The sequence below is a fragment of the Budorcas taxicolor genome, chromosome 11, assembly GCF_023091745.1.
Source record: "Budorcas taxicolor isolate Tak-1 chromosome 11, Takin1.1, whole genome shotgun sequence".
Lineage (NCBI taxonomy): Eukaryota > Metazoa > Chordata > Mammalia > Artiodactyla > Bovidae > Budorcas > Budorcas taxicolor.
In genome coordinates this window covers 27409000-27430385 of record NC_068920.1, presented here as the reverse complement: position 1 = coordinate 27430385, position 21386 = coordinate 27409000, and the positions used below count along the sequence as shown (strand labels likewise).

The 21386-nt window shown below is 39.0% G+C and overlaps 2 protein-coding genes across 2 annotated transcripts in view; both read left to right on the top strand.

Moving 5' to 3' along the window:
* TDP2 (tyrosyl-DNA phosphodiesterase 2) overlaps window positions 1-6314 on the top strand; it is a 276571-nt gene extending 270257 nt beyond the window's left edge. Inside the window, exon 8 of the transcript XR_008200168.1 lies at window positions 6304-6314. The gene's annotated coding sequence lies outside the window, so the exon portion shown is untranslated. The remainder of the gene's footprint in view (window positions 1-6303) is intronic.
* Window positions 1-21386, top strand: part of DCDC2 (doublecortin domain containing 2) — a 142935-nt gene that overhangs the window by 34997 nt on the left and 86552 nt on the right. The window contains exons 3-6 of the mRNA XM_052649238.1: window positions 13589-13665; window positions 13795-13926; window positions 16857-17003; window positions 18786-18840. Coding sequence (XP_052505198.1) covers window positions 13589-13665; window positions 13795-13926; window positions 16857-17003; window positions 18786-18840 — 411 coding nt within the window. The remainder of the gene's footprint in view (window positions 1-13588; window positions 13666-13794; window positions 13927-16856; window positions 17004-18785; window positions 18841-21386) is intronic.

Sequence of the window (21386 nt, the reverse complement as noted above, 5' to 3'; positions counted from 1 at the left end):
GAAATAAAAATTGATACAATGACCTAATTTACAAATCTTATTCAAATTTAGGAGAGTTTAGCGCCAAAGTCTTTTTTTTCAGGTCCAGGATCCCATCCAGGGTTCCTCACTGCTTTTAATTTATCATGTTGCCTAAGTTTTTACTAATGGGTTTACTAATGGCTCCTCAGTTTTTCATGACCTTCACAACTAAGGAAGTGGCAACCCACTCCCGTATTCTGCCTGGAGAATCCCGTGGACAGAGGAGCCTGGTGGGCTACATACAGTTCACGGGGTTGCAAAGAGTCAGACACGAAAATGACTAACCCTTTCACAACTGTGAAGGACAGCTCTTTTGTAGGATGTCCCTTTAGTTTGGGTTTGCCTGATGTTTTCTTGTGATTGGATTGAGGTTATTTATTTTTTGACAAGAATTTCAAGAAATGATCTTGTGTCCTGCTCAGTGCATCCCATCAGAAGGTGCTGTTGGAGAAATGTAACATACATGTTTTCAAGATAATAACTGGTCCAAAGTGTGAGGACTTGAAAGCACCATTGGTCACACACTGTTCATTGTCAATTCATCTGGTATTTGGGGTGACTATCTGGGTTAATTTGACTATCTGGGTTAGGTTTATCCAGAAGAAAAGCTATAATACTCATATCATTATGAAAGGAACTAGCTTGCAGCTTGAAGTAACGTATCCACTGAAATTAGGCTTCTATCCCCCAACAGAAAGTGAAAGATAAGGGTGTTACCTCCCTTGATATTTATGTACTAGGTCTTTAAGAGAGACATTATCAGGTCATAAAGTTGGCAAAGGCCTATCTTAATCTTCAGAAAGATTGTACATACCTTTCAAAGAGAGGAGAAAGTGCTTATAATTGCAAGTTTTCTAAAGTACATGCTCTAGGAAGAAGTTGGGAAGGGAAATCTCTTGATTGCATCATGGAGAATTAATCCTTTTTTAATTTATATTTTTTCTTAGAGTATATAATGCTGATATGTCTTCTGATTAATGATATCCGTTTTGATCTCTTGGTTAAGGTGGAATTTAATAGCTTTCTCCACTGTAGAGTTAGTGTTTTTCCTTTGTGATTATCAAATATTTTGAGGGGAGATGCTGTGAAACTATGCAAATATACTTTTTCTTATCATTCAGGATTTTACCCACAAATTTTATCATCCACAGATAGTTCCTGCCTGCAACAATTATTACAGTGCTGTTTACCTAATGGTAATTTCCTGTGTCCATTGTGCCTTCTACATGTATTTGTTGGAATTCTAGCGTATGGGAGAGTTGTCCTTTTCCTCACATTTATTTGTTCATTCATTCATTCAGTTATTTCTTTATACCAATATGGACTTGTGGATATTTATTTTATTCTCTGGGATAAAATCCAGCACCAACATGTTTCATTTTGTTACTTAAATTATTCCTGCTTTGCCCATGGGGACGCTTTCAAGATGGCTTCTCTGTGGCATGGTTCAGACAGTAAAGATTCTGCCTGTAGTGAGGGCACCTGGGTTCATCCCTGGATCAGGAAGAGCCCCTGCAGAAGGGAGTGGCTACCCACTCCATGTACAGAAAGAATCCCATATGCAGAGGAGCCTGGTGGGCTACAGTTCACAGGGTGGCAGAGTTGGACACGACTGAGCAACTAACACTAGATTAACACTTTTTTGAGCACTTCATTACTTTCTTGGCTTCCCTGCTGGCTCAGATGGTAAAGAATCCACATACAATGCAGGAGACCTGGGTTCGATCCCCGGGTTGAGAAGATCCCCTAGAGAAGGGCATGGCAACCACTCCAGGATTCTTGCCTGGAGAATCCCCATGGACAGAGGAGCCTGGCAGTCTACAGTCCATGGGGTCTCAAAGAGTCGGACACGACTGAGCTACTAAGCACAGCACAATTACTTTCTAGCATCATAAGATGTAGGTTAATAGCTCTCTTAGTGTTTATGAAGGATTGCAGGTAGATCCTGTACAGTTGGCACATTCTTCAGTGGGAATCCTGGGGACTAAATGACTTATTTAAATGCAGGTGGAGGTTGTACTCTGCCCACCTGGACTGCTCCTGCATGCTCCACATTGCTAACTTTCATCTTGCGTTGTTATGTATACACTTCCAGCTGCTCTGCATTCTTAGTGGAAATTTTACAGTCCACTGCCTGCATTGGTTTGGCAACCAGAATCCCATTTGGGAAAACAAACCAAACAAAAATGACAATGGTGAAATAGTAAGCAAGGGATAGTAAATTAAGAAGAAATATTAAAGAAAAGTCTGACGATAAAAACATTTTTTTTCCAATGCTTTGTTAGTGGTGGTTCCCGTAATTTCTCCTAAGGGTGCTCTTGAGTTAATTGGTTATTTTTTAACTTTATGAGGGTCATATTATTCTCTTCAGCATAGCATTAGGGAAACCCATGCTGACTTACTTATGAATGCCTTAAAAATGACTCAAGTCCTATTTGGTTTTGCTATAAGATAGAGTTCCCATTGCAAATAATTATTTTAGAATAAAGTTAGTAAATGAGAGGTTTAACATTATACATTCAGAATGCTTAGGATTATCTGGTCTTTTAAAATATTCCACAAAGCACAGAAGAGAGAAAATTACACCAGAATGCCAATAGTTTAAAAATTTGTGATATGCTGGGAAGTTAATTTGGTGGTTCAAAATTTGATGAAAACTGGTGGTCATTTGTTTTTGCAGACAAAAAGATTTAGCAGTATATACACATTTAAATATATGGTTACACTTGAGTTTTTCAAGAAAGGTATTACTAATGATGGATATATTATCTTTGGGGTCACTTTTAAAAGTTAAAAAAAATTTTAGACATTATGTTTTAAAGCAATTTTAGGTTCACAGCAAAACTGGGTGGGGGGTGGGGCGGGCAGTACAGACATCTCCCATATACCTTCTGTGTGCATGGGCATAGCCTCCCTCTTATCAGTGCCATCCACGAGAGTGGTAAATTTGTTACCATTGATGAACCTACACTGACACATCGTAATTATCCACGGTTCATAGTTTACATTAGGGCTCACTCTTTGGGTTACATATTCTCTAGATTTAGACAAATATATAACGACTTGTAACTTTGTGGTCACTTTTATGCTAAAGAGAAATCTTTTACCTTGCTGTTTTGAATAGTCATATTCTTTGTGAATTTGAGTTGTTTTCCTGCTTCAGTGAAGAGAGACATTCATTTAGAGAACAGTTCAAAAGACAAATATGCAAACTGATGCTAAGATATCTGTTATTGGCAGAAAAATGACCCTCTGAATAAGATGATAATTCACACCTGACAGATGAATCCTAACCTTTCTTCTGGGAATCAGCCCCTGGACTGGGTATAACAACATGGGGACCTGTAGAGGACCGAGGTAGAGATGAGTGGTTTCATCAGCTCAGAGAAACTAATTGGACCCTTCTGGGAATGTTCTAAACAGCTGGTTCATTATAATTAGAGACATCTCCTATAACTAGATTGTCACTGAAGTTAGAGTGGTTGGAATTTTTCATTATTATACAACAATGCTGATGAAAATATTTCATTGGCTGTGCTGATTTTGTCACTGCCTTGCCTTTCTGGAATTTCTAAAATTTCAAGGGTTAACAGATTTCAATTTTTATTCCATTGAAGTCCCATAAATTGTACTGATATAATCATGTAAGGAATACTAACCCTAACCCTAACCCTAACCCTAACCCTAACCCTAACCCTAACCCTAGCAGCAAAAGGGAGAGAAACTTGAATGATCTTGAGAAGATACTGGAACCACTGAATAAGGGTGGTCTAGATATGCCAATATATAAAAATGTTTATGGATATTTAGTTGTATATAATTCAAGAAAAATCTTATTTAAATGGGTGCAAATATGTGTCTGCTATTTCTGCCTTGAGCAGCATTAGTAGGAATGAACCCTAGGCTGGAAATCAGAAGTGGACCCATGAGACTGTTGCTTTGCTTTCTGTGTGACCTTGAGGGGTGGATAGGGTCATCTTTTCCTTTCTATATAATTGGAATAATACTAACCTCTTGATATTATTTTGAGGAACAAACATCACTATAAATAAAAGCACTTAATAAATTCTGATGTATTTTACAATTATAAATTTATCTGAAAATAACTAACAAAGATATTGTGAAAAATCAAGGTAAATATGGACAGTGTTTGATGCAGTTCTGGGCATGGTATGTGCTCAAAATAATTGGTCCTAATTTTATTTAATTTTTTGCTGACGATATCCCCCTCCCACACCTACACATATACACACACGTGCACACACATACACAGTGGACTATTACTCAGCCACAAAAATGAATGAAATAATGCCATTTGCCACAATATGGATGGACCTGGAGATTATCATTACAAGTGATGATCATTAAGTCTGACAGAGAAAGACAGATATCATATGATATCACTTAAATGTGATATCTAAAACAATTGCACAAATGAACGTATCCACAAAACAAAAGTAGGCTCACATCCGTAGAAAATAAACTTATGGTTACCAAAGAGGAAAGGAGGGTAAACAAATTAGGAGTTTGACATTAATATACAAGCACTACTATATATAAAATAGATAAACAGCAAGGACCTACTGTATAGCACAAGCAACTATACTCAGTATCTTATGATAATCTATCAAGGAAAGGAGTGTGAAAAAGAATATATACATGTGTGTGAATCACCTTGCTGTACACTTGAAACTAATACAACACTGTAAATTAACTATACTTCAATATAAAAAAGTATTTACTGAGTGAATTCTATGTCCACAGCACCATGAATGGATATTTGAGTTACAGTTGAAGTTCTATACTAAAAATAAACAAATAAAAGAGAGATGCAGTACATGAAAATATTGATAATATAAGGGAAATATGTTATACCTGTGGAAAATGCCTGAGAGATTCAGACAAGGTGATATGGAATTTCTGAGGAGAGAATTATATCCAGATGAGTGAAGGGTAGGTGGTAAGATAGTGAGAAATGAGGTTAGATTATGAAGAAGTGGGGCCAGAGTATGAAGTGTGTGAAGAAATGAGGTTAAGAGTATGAAGAAATGGGGTGAGCTCAAATACGATCTCAAATACGCAAGTCCAGGATGCATGGACTTGGTCTAAAGTCAGTGGTGGCCTCTGGAGGAAGATGGAGTTGAAAGCTCTTTGTGTGGGTTGAGCTGTATGTTGCCAATGAGTAACTTCAGTATGTTTTTATCCCTAAAAGCCTAAGTCTTCTGGATTTAGTTATAAAAGGACAGTTTTTATATGGATGGTTATAAAAACATGATATATTTTTTAAAAAGCAGTTTAAAATTCAATCTTTTAATTGTATCAAGTTTTTTTTTTTGTTGTTTTTTTGTTTTTTTTTTTTTTTTTTACCGGAGACCAGTGATTTTCATGAGGGTGTCCTTTAACAGCATCATTTCCTCAGGTCCTTAGCCTCACATTGGTTTACTTGGCCTGGGGTTTCAAGAGGTGGTGAGTGCTGAGTTTTGAGGCTGGTGGAGTCTCTGAAGCATTCAGCCTAACAGCCCCAGGGAGTGGTATTGCCACTTCATTAATTAGCTCATGGAGCATCCCTTTGGGCAAGTTTAGCAGGATTATTCTTATTTTTACAGAGTAAGAAAATGAGGTGTGAGGCATTGAATTGGCAATCAGTCCTGGAGTTCAGAATTTCAGGCCTTTACTCAGTTCCTCAGTTTGTAGATCTTGATTTTATCAATCCGGGTATGTATTTTCACAACCACAATTTTAGTTTCATTGAGTTTATTTTTAATAAAATTAATATTTTTAAGGTCATGCAGGTTTTAACTTGAATTTGACCCAGCTGCAGTAAGGTCCAAGTGTTACATGGAATTTGACTAAATTAAATGATAGACATCAAATTCACATAACTTTTTTTTTTCCTGCTTATTATTATTATTATTTTGCTTTGGTATGGCCACTTATGATATAAACACAATCTAAATAAGATACCAGAGGGAAAGTGATATATTGGAAGGTACATGTGCTTTACGTCCAGAGACCTGGCTTGTTTCATTTTAGCAGAGTGAACACAAGTTAAGTCGCTTTGCCACCTTGGACTCTGAAATATTTCCAAATTTATGTTTGGACTATTTCCAAAAAAATGTTAGCCAAGTATTTAGTCTGTCTGTCTATCTATTTCTTTATCTATCTACCTACCTAGTTTCCACTCAGGGAATGACTCCTGTCTCTGATTCACCAGGCTAAGCTCCTTCTCAAACTGGGTTTTTCTAAGACAGTGTTGAACCCTGTGGAGAATCAAGACGAGAGGAGCGCTATAAGCATGTCCTTCGTTTGCTTGGTAGTGGTTCCCTCACTCACTGGTAAAGCCAACCAGGAGTATGCATTCTGCTGGGTCCAAAATGAAAGTCTGGGTTTTGCATGGATGCTGTTTCATTGAACTTGCTTCCATAGTCACAGACCACACACCTAACACTGGCCAGGATGCTCATCAATGAGACATTTCTGGTCCATGGGGGTCCAAGTGGGAGCACCGGTACTCTGTCCTTTGGGGCAGGTGTATTGATACTTAATGTTATTTTCATCTTTCAAACATTATTTTCAAAGGGCATGGGAAAGTGTACAGGCTAATAAGAAAATGTACATTTAAAAATATATATTCTAATTCATTATTACGCTTCTTTTATCTAAGCCGCAGTATCTCTTCTGCTGCTGCTGCTGCTGCTGCTAAGTCGCTTCAGTCATGTCCGACTCTGTGCGACCAGAGAGATGGCAGCCTACCAGGCTCTTCTGTCCCTGGGATTCTCCAGGCAAGAACACCGGAGTGGGTTGCCATTTCCTTCTCCAATGCATGAGAGTGAAAAGCGAAAGTGAAGTTGCTCAGTCGTGTCCGACAGATTAGCACCAAGTGACCAACACTTGATTCCTGATATGAGCTCTCGGAAAGTTCCTTTTATATGTAGTTGATTTGCTTAATTCTTTTGTGATTTAAGTTATTATTTAAAATGACAATTAGAAAAATTGCATTTTTAGTGAAAAATGGTACTTTTTTCCCCTCAAAAATCCTATTTGTTTTATACAATGGTCTTACATATTTTTTTCAATTCAAATATATTACTTGGATTGTGTTTTCAAATTCTTTTATTACCATATCTGGAAACAGACATTAGTTAATTACATATAATGATTCAAAGAAATGTATATTTAAGGTTAACCTTCAATTTGCACTGGTTAATCATGAACATTTGGGGAATATTTTTGTCATACTGAATGAGGAAAGCAGCTTATTCAAGACAGATGGTTTGATTTAATTCAAGAAACAATATATACACTTAGAATAAAGTTATATAATTATTCAAAAAATCATCTATTTTTGAATTTCTGTGTATAGTAACTATAGACAAGTATGCAGTCAAGAAAAATAGCATGTATCAGACAACTCACCATGCATTTTCAAAAGTTATTTGTTTTTATAATGTATTCACCTTCATCTTTAATTCAACAATCCAACAGGGTATTAAGCAATCAAGGTCAAGCAACCATTTGAAAAAATGACAATAGGTATGAAGTATGTGCTTAGTACCTTACTAGTTAATGTTGAGAGTTACTGTGAAGTAACAGTAGGGACAGTAAATTAAAAACTAGATTAAGTAAAGTGTATGATATGTTAGATGATGGTAAATGCTATTTAAAAACCAAAAAAGGCAGGGAAGGGCAATAGAGAACCAGGGATGTGGCAGAAGTTTTAAGCCCAGTGGCCAGGGCGGCAGTATTCAGAGATGGACAGGGTATCATGAGGAAGATACTGCATAGATGTGGAATCAGAAAGGCCTGTTCTTTACACACGCAAAGATTCATTTGCAGTTAAATAATTCTGGAATATTTTCTGGAAAATAGCATATCTATCAGTTCAGCTAAGTTGCTCAGTATGTTCGACTCTTTGCCTCCCCAGGGACTGAAGCACGCCAGGCTTCCCGTCCATCACCAACTCCTGGAGCTTTCTCCAATTCATGTCCTTCGAGTCTGTGATGCCATCCAACCATCTCATCCTCTGTCGTCCTCTTCCCCTCCTGCCTTCAATCTTTCCCAGCATCAGGGTCTTTTCCAATGAGTCAGTTCTTCGCATCAGGTGGCCAAAGTATTGGAGTTTCAGCTTCAGCATCAGTGCTTCCAATGTCAGGATTGATTTCCTTTAGGATGGAGTGATTTGATCTCCTTGCAGTCCAAGGGACTCTCAAGAGTCTTCTCCAGCACCACAGTTTAGAAGCATCAATTGTTCACTTATCATCTTTCTTTATGGTCCAACTCTCACATCCGTACATGACTACTGGAAAAACCATAGCTTTGACTAGACGGACCTTTGTTGGCAAAGTAATGTCTCTGCTTTTTAATATGCTGTTTATGTTGGTCATAGCTTTTCTTCCAAGGCTATACTATAGTATGAGCTAAATAAATCAAGTGACTTGGGATCAATCAATAATAAAGCTTGCAGTACATTCCATTAAACTGAAAAAAACTGCCTCTTCTTTATTTCAGCAGTTTCTCAATTCTAATAATGTATTCTATAGATACACTGTAGAATAATGTATTCTACAGATACAAGAGTATATTCTACAGATAAACTCATTGCAAGATTCAGACTTAAGTTGAAGAAAGTAAGGAAAACCACTAGACCATTTGGGTATGACCTAAATCAAATTCCTTATGATTATACAGTGGAAGTGACAAATAGATTCAAGGGATTAGATCTGATAGACAGAGTACCTGAAGAATTATGGATGGAAGTTTGTAACATTGTACAGGAGGCAGTGATCAAAACCATCCCCAAGAAAACGGAATGCAAAAAGGCAAAATAGTTGTCTCAGGAGGCCTTACAAATAACTGAGAAAAGAAGAGAAGCAAAAGACAAAGGAGAAAAGGAAAGCTATGTCCATGTGAGTGCAGAGTTCCAAAGAATAGCAAGGAGAGATAAGAAAGCCTTCTTCAGCGATCAATGCAAAGAAATAGAGGCAAACAATAGAAAGGGCAAGACTAGAGATCTCTTCCAGAAAATTAGAGATACCAAGGGAACATTTCATGCAAAGATAAGCACAATAAAGGACAGAAATGGTATGGACCTAACAGAAGCAGAAGATATTAAGAAGAGGTGGCAAGAATACACAGAAAAAAAGATTTTAATGACCCAGATAACCACAATGGTGTGCTCACTCACCTAGAGCCAGACATCCTGGAATGTGAAGTCAAGTGGGCCTTAGGAAGTATCACTACTAACAAAGCTAGTGGAGGTGATGGAGTTCCAGTTGAGCTATTTTAAATCGTAAAGGATGATGCTGTGAAAGTATTGCACTCAATATGCCAGCAAATTTTGAAAACTCAGCAGTGGCCACAGGACTGGAAAAGGTCTGTTTTCATTCCAGTCCCAAAGAAAGGCAATGCCAAGGAATTTTCAAACATCTGCACAGTTGTACTCACCTCACACACGAGTAAAGTAATGCTCAAAATTCTCCAATCCAGTCTTCAACAGTACATGAACCAAAAACTTACAGATGTATAAGCTGGATTTAGAAAAGGCAGAGGAACCGGAGATCAAATTGTCAATATCTGTTGGATCATCAAAAAAGTGCAAGAATTCGAGAAAAACATCTGCTTCATTGACTACGCCAAAGCCTTTGACTGTGTGGATCACAACAAACTGGAAAATTCTGAAAGAGATGCCTCCTGAGAAATCTGTATGCAGGTCAAGAAGCAACAGTTAGAACCGGGCATGGAACAACAGACTGGTTCAAATGGGAAAGGAGTCCATTAAGGCTGTATATTGTCACCTTGCTTATTTAACTTATATGCAGAGTACATCATGTGAAATGCCGGGATGGATGAAGCACAAGCTGGAATCAAGATTGCTTGGAAAAATATCAATAACCTCAGATATGCAGATGACACCACCCTTATGGCAGAAAGCAAAGAGGAACTAACCAGCCTCTTGATGAAAATGAAAGAGGAGAGTGAAAAAGCTGACTTTTTAAAACTCAACATTCAAAAAATAAAGATCATGGTATCTGGTACCATCACTTCATGGTAAATAGATAGAGAAACAATGGAAACAGTGACAGACTTTATTTTCTTGGGTTCGAAAATCATTGTGGATGGTGATTGCAGCCGTGAAATTAAAAGACGCTTGCTCCTTGGAAAAAGAGCTATGACCACACCTAGACAGCATAAGAGACATTACTTTGCCAACAAATGTCCATCTAGTCAAAGATATGGTTTTTCCAGTAGTCATGTATGGATGTGAGAGTTGGACTGTAAAGAAAGCTGAACAGTGAGCAACTGTTGCTTTTGAACTGTGGTGTTGGAGAAGACTCTTGAGAGTCCCTTGGACTGCAAGGAGATCCAATCAGTCTATCTTGAAGGAAATCAGTCCTGAATATTCATTGGAAGGTCTGATGCTGAAGCGGAAACTCCAGTACTTAGGCCACCTGATGCGAAGAACTGACTCATTGGAAAAGACCTGGATGCTGGGAAGAATTGAAGGCAGGAGGAGAAGGGGCGACAGAGGATGAGACGGTTGGATGGCATCTCTAACTCAATGGACATGTGTTTGAGCAGGCTCCGGGAGTTGGTGATAGACAGGGAGGCCTGCTATGCTGCAGTCCATGGGGTCACACAGAGTCAGACACGACTGAGTGACTGACCTGACTGACAGATACACTTACATATTCATGCAAATAAATATTGTGAGGAAATCTATCTTGGCATTATTTGCAACAGCAAAAGTTTATTACCTATTTTGGCTATACCATGTGGCATTTAGCATACCTGCCAGGGGTCCAACCTGTGCCCCCTGCAGTGGAAGCATGGAGACTTTACCACTGGACCACCAGGGAATTCCCTGCGAGAGCAAAAGCTTTGAAGCAACTGGAAGGATTGTCGTTGAGGGACAGATTAAATAAATTATGGTACATTCACAGTGCGGATATACATAACTTTTATAAAGAATGAAGCAACTTTTACCAATGTGGAACAGTTTCCCTGGTGAATTGTTAAATGAAAAAAAGCAAGATGCAGAAGAATAGGCATAGCAAGTGATCCCTGTTTAAAAATTACATGTATAAAATGTCTATGTAAAACAGTATGCATATGTAGATGTAGGCTGTCTTTGAATGAACATCGTTAAGTTAGTTGCAGCTTTGTGGTTGGGGAACCGGAGGTGGGGATATTTCTCCTTTTTACTGTATCCTCCATTTTACCACTTGAATTTTGGTCAAGTGCATACATTATCTGTTAAACTTTAAAAAAAAAATCAACATCACTGTAAATGTTAGCTTAGGGCCAAGAATCTCTGGGTTTAAAATGAAAGAAAATTATTATGATTGATTAAAAAAATTTTATTCTAAATTAGTTTTTTTAAGTTAAATTTCAATAAACATTTATTTGCAACTAACAGGAGTTGCTAAGCACTGTTTTAGGCACTGGCAAGTCAAGGATTTTACCCCTTGTTCGTCTCGAAATGGCATAATTTGGCAGAAGAGAGTTGCATAAATTATTTAGGGTTAATTTATCTCTAAAATAACTACCAAAGTGCAAAGCAAGTAGAGGTTCATAGGTATGGACAACTCTGACCCTTAGAATGTGTGACTTTAGGCAAAGTGAACGATTAACCTCTAGTTTCTTTGTTTGTAAAATAGGGTTAAATAATAAGTACTTAGTTCAGGGCATGGTTTTGATGTTTTAATGATATAGAACGCATTTCCTTAGTATAGGGCTTGTCATTAAATATAGTGCAGTAAATGTTGGCTATTTTCATTTATCAGTTCCCTTTCAAATCAGGAAGAAAAAAAAAGCCCTCTAAGCAAGTGTGATCATCAATCCTGTAGTAGCTGTAGCAGTTTGAGACAGGAAGGTAAAGAAAGATGAACATGGAAGGACTGGTGATAACCAAGCTGGGTATTGATGAGCGAGTGCAATTTCAGAAGCTGGAAGAAAGGGGAGGGCATTTTAGGCAGGGGCAAGATGAGCAGAGGTGTGGAAGAGGATTCAGAGTGTGTTTGGACAATGGATTGGGACTCGGCTGGTTCGACCTAGAGCACACCTAGGCTAGGGGTTGGGGAGGAAGGAGCATTTGGCGGAAGATGAGGGAAGCAAGTAAGCAGTGTTGGTCATGGGGGGACCTTGTAGGCCAAGCTTAAGAGTTGGGATTTAGGGCTTCCCTGGTGGTCCAGTGGTCGAGGATCTGCCTTTCAAGTAGGAGACACAGGTTTAATCATGGTCTGGAAAGATCCCACACGCCACGGAACAACTAAGTCCATGTGCCACAACTGCTGAGCCCATGCTTGAGAGCCCGTGAGCTGCAACTGCTGTGCCTGTGTGCTGCAAAGCTGAAGTTCATGCACCTTAGAGCCGGTACATGAACCAAGGAAGCCCAAGCACAGCCAAAAATAAATACAATAACTAATAAAAAAAAAAAAGAGTTGGGATTTATCTTTCACTGGAATCCAGATTGTGGAAGACTGAGGAGAGGATGGGGTGGAAGGAAATAGGAAGAGGAATGATGAAGAGAAGAGAAAGGGCCGCAGGGTCAAGGGACAAATTGAAGACAATGGGGATGGAGGGCCTTAGATATTTAATGGAACAGGCAGCAGGGGACGAAATCAAGACATGCAGGCTTAGCTTTGTAAAGCGGTCAGGATCCTTCTGAAACAGACAGCAAAGGGGAAAAGTGGTGAAGATGTAGATGAAGTGAGCATGGAGCGAAGTGAGGTTGAGAGCCTTCATGCCTATTGAGCTTTATTCTCTTGAAGTTTGGAAGGAGATGATGTGCTGAGAGTAAATGTGCTTGGAGTGAGATTTTAGGATTTAGGGTGAAAGGTGAGGATTTGGACAATCCACTGTGTGAAATGTAAGAAATAGTTGATTCGGGAGGAGGAGAGGCTTGACAAATGCCAAAGCCTTGTCTTAGTCGAAGGTGCCTGAGGGGCCGTGTGGTTCTCGATACAACAGCTTGGACCCTGGAAACAAAAGGGTCCAAAAAGATGACCAGACCTACTCAGATGCAAGGGGGTTGGGAAGGGAACATGCTGTTTAGAGTGTGGCTGGTGAACAGAGGAGGAAGTGAAGCTGAGAAAAGTTGATGGAGTCAGTCTTAGGAGAACAGGAGGAGGTTAAGTGCCTGGCAGGGACCCAGTCACTCTAGGGAGTGGGTGGATGGGCAGAGATGACCAAACACTCTGTCGTGCCTGGACGGGGAGGGCATTTCATTCAAGATTTTATACATTTATGTACTTTTATTTGACAGAAAGGAACTGTTTTAAAAATGGCGTTGGAATTCTCATAGTAGCTCAATAGTTTCAATTTTTGGTACAGATCATGAGCAATATGCCCCGGGCTTAAAGGAAATTTTTCTTGAGAGCTCTGTTAAAGCTATATGCCATCAATAGAAGGTAAGCACAGAGGGTTTATATAAGTAGGGGGGAAAAAAAGCAAGGTTTTAACAAAGGCATCGCAGTTCTCAGCCAGCTTCCTGGAAACCTCTAGTTTTTCCTCATAGGAAAAAAACACTAACATAAGTACAATGATTTTTATTTCTTTATTTTTAAAGGTAAAACCAGTAACCCACAGCAGGATCAATGTGTCATCTCGCTTTAGAAAACCACTTCTGGAACCCTGCACTATCTTGTAAGTTGGAATCCTTCATGTTTTGGGTCAAAATTAGTGTGGTGGTTTCCTTTTGGTTTGGGACTTCTTTTGTAGTTTAAAGGCATAACTGTGTCAAATGGTTTACCTCTGGCTTTGCCTTTTTTTCAGCTTGATTGCAAATGGAGACCTCATAAACCCGGCTTCTCGACTCCTCATTCCTAGAAAAGCCTTGAATCAGTGGGATCATATACTGCAGATGGTCACGGAAAAGATAACTCTGAGAAGTGGGGCTGTCCACAGGTATGTCAGAGTAATCTTCTTGCAAGTGTATGGGATTCAGAATTATTGAGGATATTCCCATGAGGCCCTGGAGACACTGGTCCCTAGATCTGAATTTCAGGTCACTAGTTTGTCTCTATGTGCCTCAGTTTCTCTGTCTGTAAAATGAGCATATAATTATTCATCCCTTGTAGGGTTATTTTCCAGTTTATATTTTTGTTACTTTTTATGTTGCTTTTCTCATGCAGTTATGTTAAATTTTGATGCAGTCAAATTTTCAGGCTTTCATTATGATCATTAAGTTGTATGATTAACTTAGGTTCTCTTCACTCCTAGATTATAAAAAATTATCCCACATTTTCATCTTTCAAGTTTTAACTTTCGTTTAAACCTTTGATCCTTTTGGATTTTATTTTGGTATCAGGAGTAAAGGCAGATCTCAATAGTTATGTACTGATTTTTTAAAAAAAGATATATTGTTTTGTCTTTTGACACATACACAGATGTAAACCCACTCAGTAAATGTTCTGAAGCACACAAAGATATATAAACACAATTGCATGCCCAGATACGCCTATTCATACATATATTGATGTGAACAAATTGATAAATAGAAATAAAATACAGGCAAGGACAAACACAGAAATGAGAATATAGTTATATGTCCCCTGAACATGTGAGTACTTGGAGAGGCTTAATTCTTTTTTTTTTTTAACTTTTAATTTTGTATTGGGTAGAGCCAACGAGCAATATTGTGATAGTTTCAGGTGACATCAAAGGAACTCAGCCATATAGACACATGTATCCATTCTCCCCAGCCTCGCCTCCCACCCAGGCTGCCACATAACACTGAGCAGAGTTCCATGTTGGAGAAGCTTACTTCTTAGTGTAGTGCCAGACATGAGTGAGATTTGCATGTTGCTCACTTGGGACACCACCACCCTCCCTTAACAGAACATGGTGGGTTAAAAATATCTGCTGGTGGTTTAGTCGCCAAGTCGTGTCTGACTCTTGCAACACTATGGACCAGCCCACCAGGCTCCTCTGTCCATGACATTCTCCAGCCAAGAAGACTGGAGTGGGTTGCCATTTCCTTCTCCAGGGAATCTTCCTGTCCTGGGAATTGAACCTTGGGTCTCTTGTATTGCAGGCAGATTCCTTACAACTGAGCTAAACAGAACATGAGTAATTATTATGGTTGGACCATTCCTGGGCATCAGTATACATATCAAAAACATCCCACACAAATTCGTTCAACTCCCTGTTTATAATTCTCATGTTTTGTATCAAAGGAAGAAAGCAGGTCAGCAACAGTCACATAAAAGAAGGCTAAGTTCACAGCCTAGAATTTATTCAGTGTCCTTTACCGGTCTGTAGAGAAAACCAGTCAAATCTTGGCTGTTGCCAGATCCACAACTTTGCTGTCTTTTAATTTCTAGCTGTAAAAGTTAATGATGGATTCAGATCTTCCTATTTTGAAGGTAAATGAGAGAAGAAGAACATATGGGTCTAGGCCTCCATCTAGGGGTTGGTTTCCAACAGGTGCTCCACCAGGGGCAGATTTACCAGTAAGGGCTGCTGGCAGTGTCCAGAGTCATAGGGATTAGAGGTGGCTACTACTCCCATCCCATGGGAAGAGGCCAAGGGTGCTGTTGACATCCTACAGTTCCCAGGACAGCCTCCCACCTCTCCTACAATTATCAGATTCAAAACATCAATAATGTCCAGAGGCCTTGGTCTAGGTCAAGGCAGGAAAGCCAGATTATCTGGGTTAAGTGTTGGTATTTAGACTTGTAGGGATAGAAGTGCGTTACTTTAGCATCTTCATACTAACTCAACACTAACACACTTTAGGGGGTTAAGTGGCTGCTTTTATTTTACCTCTTGACTCCATACGATACGGACTTTTACATAATCAGTAAATAAACAGACAGAGCAATGGATTTTTTTTTTCTTTGCAAATGTCACTACCCTTAATTTTGTGATATAAGAAGTCTGAGAACTTTTAAAACGATTATCTTAAAATCCTTCCAGTTCCTAACTCTTGTTTATCACCTTCCAAAACATGCATTGTCTTCTTTGTGGCATGGTTTTCTAAGCCGTCTGTTTTTTTCTAGCTCTTTAAACAAACTGTGTGGACACTTTAAATCGTCTAGTAAGGTTATCACTGTTCTCTTAATAAGTAACACATTGTAGTTTGCAGCAACAGTTTTACAGTAAAGGGAGGTTCTTGTGAAATCCTTTGATTCTGGGAAGATGACGGAAGGCAAAAAAAGAGAAGCATGCATGCTATGCAGTTCTGCATCATTAATGCTGGCAATGGGTTCTTTTACCTCCTGCCCTCGCACCTCTTGTTTTCTGACCTAGTTCTGTATGTTTCTATGTAAAATTCTGTCTGATGGCTGCTCTTGGATGTTAACCTAAACAGTGCATTAAGAAAATAAATTTTCTAAGTGCTCGCAGAATATAAAGAGAAGAATCAAACTTCAGTGGAAGCCAAGCTTCATTTAAAGTATGACATTCTCGAAACAGCAACCCACTCCAGTATTCTTGCCTGGAGAATTTCATGGACAGAGGAGCCTGGCAGGCTACAGTCCATGGGGTTGCAAAAGAGTCGGACATGACCGAGCATGCGCACACACACACACACACACACACACACACACACACACACACACATTCTCTACAAGTTAATTCTCTCCCTCTAAGCTCTAAATATGGCAGCAATAGGGGATCCTTATGTTAGACTGTCAGGTTTCTGTACAGCTAGACTGTAATTGCATCTGCACTGGTACTTAGCTGAGTCTTAAGACTTTGAGACATTTATAATTCAGTGTTTAGCATAGTATCAAATGAGCCAATTTAGGAATAGAGTTTTTAATTGACTGTGATTTTAACGGTTCTTGAAATGCTTGTTAACATTTGAATTGCTGGCATTCATATTTTGGCAGACTCTACACTTTAGAAGGAAAACTGGTTGAGAGTGGGGCAGAGCTGGAGAACGGGCAGTTTTATGTGGCTGTCGGCAGAGATAAGTTTAAGAAGTTGCCTTACAGTGAATTACTTTTTGACAAGTCGACGATGAGAAAGTCTTACGGGTACGTTTGCATCCTCACTCATGTCTCATAGTTTAGTTATCACTTGAAATAGCATTGAATCTTATGCTGTTATTTAGAATCTTGTTTATCGGTTAGAAAGGAAAGGATGTCCAATACATGTTGATCACTATTTATTTTGCTGTGATTGGAGGTTGAGAACTATTGCATAAAAATATAATATTGAGGAATCTGTGATAGACTATATAGTATTTTTTAGCCATTCACTTATGAATTTATAATAAATATAAAGTTTTTTTTGTGTGAAAAAGGTACAGGGCAGTGAGCTTCTCTACAACATATGCTTTTAGAAGTCTTAAAAATGTTAACTTTATTGAATAATTTTTCAGTTGATGCGTAGAGAAATATCTACAGGTGGTTAAGAAATAATATTTTCTACTTAAAAATAATAATGGTAAAATACAGAAATGATATTTCTTTTATACAAATAAGTGGAGCGCTGGGTGTATAGTTATTTCAGGCACAATTTTAAGGGTTACCCTTATAATTGCACACAGTGCACAGAGAACCCTTTTGCTCTATGAGATGTCGTACATTTGTGAAGAATGCCTTCTTTCAGCCCAGCAGGTGGACTGCCCCGGCATGCGTTTGCATGAAGAGCCTCGGTCCCTGCTTGCAGGGACCCTTGGGCTTGCTCATGGTGCCCTGCGGTCCATCACCGCTGCTTTTCCATGTCTACTTGGCTGGAAAACTGACTTTGTGTAGTTGCTCCTAATCGGATGGGTGACATGTGACAGAGATAGAGCAGCATGTCACCACTGTGTTCTCCATTGATTTGTCATCCCGTGTAGCTTGATGGAGAGACTAACCAAGGGTTTCTCAGTATGGAATAGGTGGAATGGAATTTCAAGGGTGGTGTTTGAAGTATCGCAAAGAGCACATTGCTTTCTAGCACTTTAGAACTATTTGCCAGACTTATTGCCAACCATCCTTACCCATCCATGAGGTCAAGTACTTCACAGCATTGCTCTGAGAAGCAGCGCGGGGTTAGACTGCTATGGGTTGCAGTACGCACTGCAGTGAGAGCTTGTGCTTGTCCATGATGGTGGTGAGAAAACTTGCTCACGGGGGCCTTTCTCAGGCAGGTCAGCGAAGTTTGCCTTTATCTCTGTGGCTTCTTATTTTCAGAGAGGTTCAGCTGGGTTTCGACCTGGATCTTTTCCTATAAAAAGACATCTGGGAAATACTTAGGGCCAAAGAGCAGTTTTTAAATTTTTTGGTGAGAATGACTGGTTTAGAAACTCCCTGAATATAAATGCCAGTGTTTTACCATTCTGTGCTTCTACCAGATATGATAGACATGATAAAAAAAAAACTTTATCATTTTTAGTTTTAAGCACAATCTGGCAAAATCGTCACTCAGCTTGGGAGATGCCTTTTTTTTAAAATTTGAAATGCAAATAAAAAATTTAGGGAGTTTATTTTAAGTGGTATGAAAAAGTTAAAGGTGGTACTAAATTTATTTGTAAGTATCAACTAAAATGCTATACAAGAAAACATTAAGAATCTTTTGGACAGCGGAAACTAACACAACATTGTAAAGCAATTATATTCCAATTAAAAAAATAATCTTTTGGAATGGAATTTGGAAATGTTTTGGTGGTCTTTGTGAAATTGGGAAAGTCAGTGGTACTTTTTGTGGAACACTGATGTCTATAAATAGTTGAGTTCCAGGTCGGGGTGACAAACAGAGGTTAATTATCTTGCTTTGCATATTATTTGTGAATAATATTCAGATTTCTAAATTGTAATTTGTTTTTACAGTCAGAAAACCTCTTCACTACCTCCAATTGTAGGATCCAGAAAGTCTAAAGGCAGTGTGAGTATCATATACTTTACTCATTAATGTTCTGTATTTCTGTACCGTAACAGAGAGGCTGTCTGTTGGGTTTCAATTAAATTCGAAGAAATAAAACGTAGCCACCTTGTGGTATATAAGCAATTATGTGAAACAACATTAGAACATTAATGTTACAACTAAGTTTCTAGAGGAGAGCTAATATTTTTAAAATATGGATTTCAAAAGAGATTATTTTTTTCCTAATATATAGACTTGATAAAATTTATACCAACTTGAAATCTAGGCAATAATGCATAAATGAGAAGAAATGCTGTTTTAGGTCACATCACTGGTCTGCCCAGCGTTGTTTTCTATCACTGACAAAGACTAAAAAGAAAGTGTATGTAACAGAATGGCAATCCTCAGTTATATTTTTAAAAAAGATTGAGAATCACTCTAAATAGTTAGCTCCTTATCAGAATCTTTTTCATCCACCATTCATTCATTTATTTGTTACTTCAGCATCATCTATTGAATACCCATTATGTGGGAACTGTGACAAGCATTTAGTAGGTAACTTCTTAACCTGTTTGTGTGTTTTGTCTGTACCCCCTCATGGGGATGAGCTTCATGTCCTGCTGGAGTATTGCTTTGACAGGTCTTCTAGCTGAAATTTCTCTTTCTGCTCTTTTGGTTGAATTTCCTGACCTGTAGAGGTCAGAATTGATCTGATATTCTCCCTTTCTGAATTAAATAAGCAGAACTCTTAATTGGCGTCTTGTAAAATAAGTGGCTGCTGGACAATGATATTGTCTCCTAATGATGATTTAGATATTTCTTCCCCTCCCCTTTTTTCTGTAACATTGTGTGAAATTCTTGAAAAATAGTTTTTCTTGTGTGTGAAGAAATAGTGCTGACCTTGGCCAAGTTTCTGAGCTTGGATGCCTGAGAAAATGGTGGTACTATAGCTAATTAGAGGGCAGCTGAGGAAAGAATCACCTGCTTAATTTCTAATGCATTGAGTTGTCAGTGTCATCATGGAGTCTAGCTGCAGACTGTTCAGCAAGTAGTTGTAAATGGCAGAGACTGAGGACATCAGATGAGAATTTGCAAGTTCATCCACGTGACGGTCATAGTTGAAGAGCAGAGGCGTGTCATGGTGACGTTCTTTCCTCACACTCATCACAGCCTGTCGAGGAGCTGGCTTCATCACACTGTTGAGTGGGAGGATGGGGAGGTGGCAATAGAGAGGGTTGGGGGCACAGCTCACAGTGAGAGCCACAGAGTACCCATAACTTCATGGATATGGAGAGCAAGGGGAGAGAGAGTGTTCCAGTAACTGAAAAATATATTGTAACCATCATAAAGCTAAATGTGTGCTTGCATACTAATCAGTTGTGTCTGACTCTCTGCGACCCTATGGACGGTAGCCCGCCAGGCTCCTGTGTCCATGGATTCTCCAGGCAAGAATACTGGAGTGGGTTGCCGCGCCTTCCTCCAGGAGACCTTCCCGTCACAGGGAGCGAACCCGTGTCTCCTAGTCTTCCGCATTGGCAGGCGAGTTCTTTAGCACTAGCGCCACCTGGGAAGCCGTAAAGCTAAATAAAGTCCAGGAATTTAGATTCGGGAGACTACCCTTCTTTTCTTCAGGACTTTGGAGTGGAATCTCTTCCATGTACCATGCACAGAGGAGCTCATTAACCCTCACAGTATAGCTGGAAAGGTGATGGTTAAACAGAGACCAAGTGTAGTTGAATAACTGACTCAGATCACAGGGAAGTTCATGTCAGAACCAAGATTAGGACTCAGGTCTTTACATTCACAGTGACTGAACTTTGAGATTAGGTGCCTATTATTCTTCTGAAATTTAGAATGATTTTTTAAAATTAAAAATGCGTTTCCAATTTTCAAATCCATACACAGGAGGCACATGTGTACCTCTTCTTGATCACTTGTTTGGAAGTTCTTTCGAATCTGTGCTGTGAATACTGGGTCATCTAATGATGACCGGCTATGTCTTCCGTGTGTCTGGCCTAGAACTAAGCCCCAGGGAGACAGTATTGAGCAAAAAGACGCAACACTCTCTCTTAGCTCTGTCCTACTCAAGGAGACAAAGTTATACAAATGATACCACAAAGCAGTGTATAATTGCAAAGTGTGATTAAAATGAGAGAAAAGGATAGAACGATATGCAGGAAAATAAAAGGAGAATTTATTTTATTTTATTTTATTTTTTTCTTATTGTTTTTAAAAAGGAGAATTTAGATATGTGTGTCAGGAAAAGGTCTCTTTAAGGAAGGGACCTTTAAGGACTCAAAGTTATGTTTTGAGATGAGTTTCTATCTCGTACACAAGCAAAGACCCAATGTTATATTGCCATGCTCTGATTTAGAGTAACACAGTGATAGCAGAGTCTGTCTCTTTTCTCACAATGCTTTCTCACGAAGCATTCTGTAGATTCATCAAGCATTCTGTCCATTTATCCGGTCATCCAGCCATCCATCCAACACATGTTTAACAAGCACCTACTGAGTGCCAGGAATTCCTTCAAGCAGCTGGCAGAGAGTGGTGACAAGCTTTCAGAC